This window comes from Olea europaea, chromosome 19, assembly GCF_002742605.1.
Source record: "Olea europaea var. sylvestris chromosome 19, O_europaea_v1, whole genome shotgun sequence".
NCBI lineage: Eukaryota > Viridiplantae > Streptophyta > Magnoliopsida > Lamiales > Oleaceae > Olea > Olea europaea.
In genome coordinates, this window is record NC_036255.1 from 6888617 (window position 1) to 6891145 (window position 2529).

General features: G+C 33.6%; 1 protein-coding gene across 2 annotated transcripts in view; it reads left to right on the forward strand.

The window, feature by feature from the left end:
* Positions 1-2529, forward strand: part of LOC111368631 (vacuolar protein-sorting-associated protein 33 homolog) — a 12152-nt gene that overhangs the window by 3619 nt on the left and 6004 nt on the right. For both annotated transcript variants that reach the window (XR_002698024.1, XM_022989984.1), the window contains exons 9-14: positions 298-354; positions 757-851; positions 1394-1445; positions 1578-1634; positions 2086-2148; positions 2230-2336. Coding sequence is in view for 1 of the 2 variants with exons in the window: in XM_022989984.1 (XP_022845752.1) it covers positions 298-354; positions 757-851; positions 1394-1445; positions 1578-1634; positions 2086-2148; positions 2230-2336 (431 nt within the window). In the remaining variant the exon portion in view is untranslated. The remainder of the gene's footprint in view (positions 1-297; positions 355-756; positions 852-1393; positions 1446-1577; positions 1635-2085; positions 2149-2229; positions 2337-2529) is intronic.

A 2529-nucleotide genomic window follows, 5' to 3' on the forward strand; every position in this document is an offset into this window, starting at 1 on the left:
TTAAACCCCCCCCCCCCCCCCCCACCCAAAAAAAAAGGTGTTTAGGCCACATTTACTTTATTTTACTCAAAAGCCTAACACGTGACCAATGTTTTCATAAATGGTGGGAGGTGAGATTTGAACTCAAGATATGTGCTTGCTCTAATATCATGTCGATCCACCTCATCTAATAGTTTAAGTTGTTAGAGGAACAAACTTACTTATTTATTTAAATTACATCTTCAAAAATATTTTTGTACAATGATCATTATGTAAATCAGTCATTGTGATATCAAATTTGCTGCAATCTTATTGCAGGTGGACATGGTTACTCCCATGTGTTCTCAGTTAACATACGAAGGACTACTAGATGAGGTAAAAATGAATATGTAATTACTATGATTAAGATACATATTCGCAGATAGTTCACTAACTCTTGTCTATCGCATGATGGACTAAACTTTTTGAAAAGCATGTGGTGCTGATCTAGACTGGTTAATTAGAGATTTAATTTATCAGAGATATTCATTTTAAGTGTAGCACTATTTAGTTGTCATCTTCATAGTCTGTTTTAAATAAACATGAAATATGCTTTGTGAATCCTCAAAAGTTTGACACTTCAGCCTTAATATTGTTGGAGACTTAAATTTTTAGTGAACAAAAGCGTTAGTGCTCAAGCTATTTGAGAACTTATTAGTCAATATTGATGATAGAGGTTGTTCTCTGTTTTTTCCTGCTTTGATTTGTCATAAGCTATCTCTAATAGGTTTGATGCAGTTTCTTGGCGTCAACAATGGTGCTGTGGAGCTAGATTCTTCCATTATGGGCGTTCAACAAGAAGGGAAAAAGTTAAAGGTTCCCCTCAATTCTAGGTAAAGCATGTCTTTAATATTAAAGCGTATTAGATTTAGAATTTTTAGCTTGCCGACGGCCAAACAATATCCTATTCGTTTTTGGACTTAAAGGCACATTTAATTGTTTATGCATTTCTATTTAAGTCCTTCTTTCGTGTACGTTGTATAGCTGGTCTTCTCATTTCTTCTTGTTCTTCTCTTGTTCTTCTTTTAGTCTCTTATAGATGTGATTTCTACTTGTCCACAAGGTTTATTAAAATAGCTATACTGCTCGAATCACTAATATATATTCATTTCTTTTCCAGTTACAGTTGTGTTTAGTCTTTTTTTTTCTTGGACCAGGCTGTTCCATCTACCACAGTAGGCTCATTTAGCATTACCAGTAAATAGAAGTATAATTCATTCCCCTTGTATGGGAGAAATTAGTTGTTGTTCTGGACATTTGTTTCCAATAACCATGTGTGTGTGGTGTGACGGTATTCATATACATAAAGTGTGTGATTAGTCTCTGCTTTTAGATGTTCCATGTTGACTAACTTTATACGTTGTCTTTACTGTAGTGACAAATTGTTCAAAGAAATAAGGGATATGAATTTTGAAGTTGTTGTCCAGGTTGATCTATTTATGGTTTGATTATTATTATTATAATTAATGTGTACAGCATCTTCAGTTTTTATTCTGTCTGACCTTTTATTTATTTTGTCTTTGAAGCTTTGTATATTTACTATTGACAGCATGTTGCAGGTTCTTCGTCAAAAAGCAACATCCATGAAGCAGGACTACACAGAGATTTCAACCACTGTGAGTTATTGTCATTTTTGCTTCCAATGCCTGATGATTGGGTCTTATATTAAAAATAGCTGTAGAGTTATTTTTCAATTGTGGTTGTAGAATTGAGTGAACTGAATTTAAAAATGATAAAATGACCTTTGCCTGAAATATTCTAAATTTATCTCTTGACTCGCACTCGTAATTGCTCCAATTTTCCTGTAATAAATTGAAGAAAAATCTGGTAAGGCTGAATCATCTAAGGTCTAGTCACGTCTATTTATATGGAATGTTGGAGAAAGACTATAGAAAGACTTTATGGTCTTTCCATATTTGCAAGTTAGATTATTTAGGGTTATCTAAATAGAGCTTTTAAGAAAGTTTCTCCGGCCATTTTCTGGTTATATCTGAGTATTATTTGTAATACAGAACAAGCTCTAGTTCCTGAAATGAGTTCTGATTGGGTTTCATGTATTTCATACAGACTCAGTCTGTCTCTGAATTGAAGGACTTTGTAAAAAAGCTTAACTCGTTGCCAGAAATGACTGTAAGTTTCCTTTCAAATTATATTGATTCTAAAATTATTACCTGTGTTAGAACTAAATAGTCGGCACCATTGTCTCTTCAGAGGCACATAAATCTGGCGCAGCATTTGTCTACATTTACATCAAAACCATCATTTCTTGGACGCCTTGATATGGAACAAACTCTCGTGGAGGCCCAGAGCTATGACATGTAGGCCTTATTCTGCTTTTACTTCTGTGATGTATTTATTTATATACCCTCTGATTAGAAGTATAACTTTATAACCTGATTAGCATTTGTATGAAATTTTTAGAATCTACCTACAGGCTTTCAAAGCATTTGCTGCTTAACAGTAATCACGATCATTATTTTTATGTTGCTTTCCTAAATTTAGCTTAACACC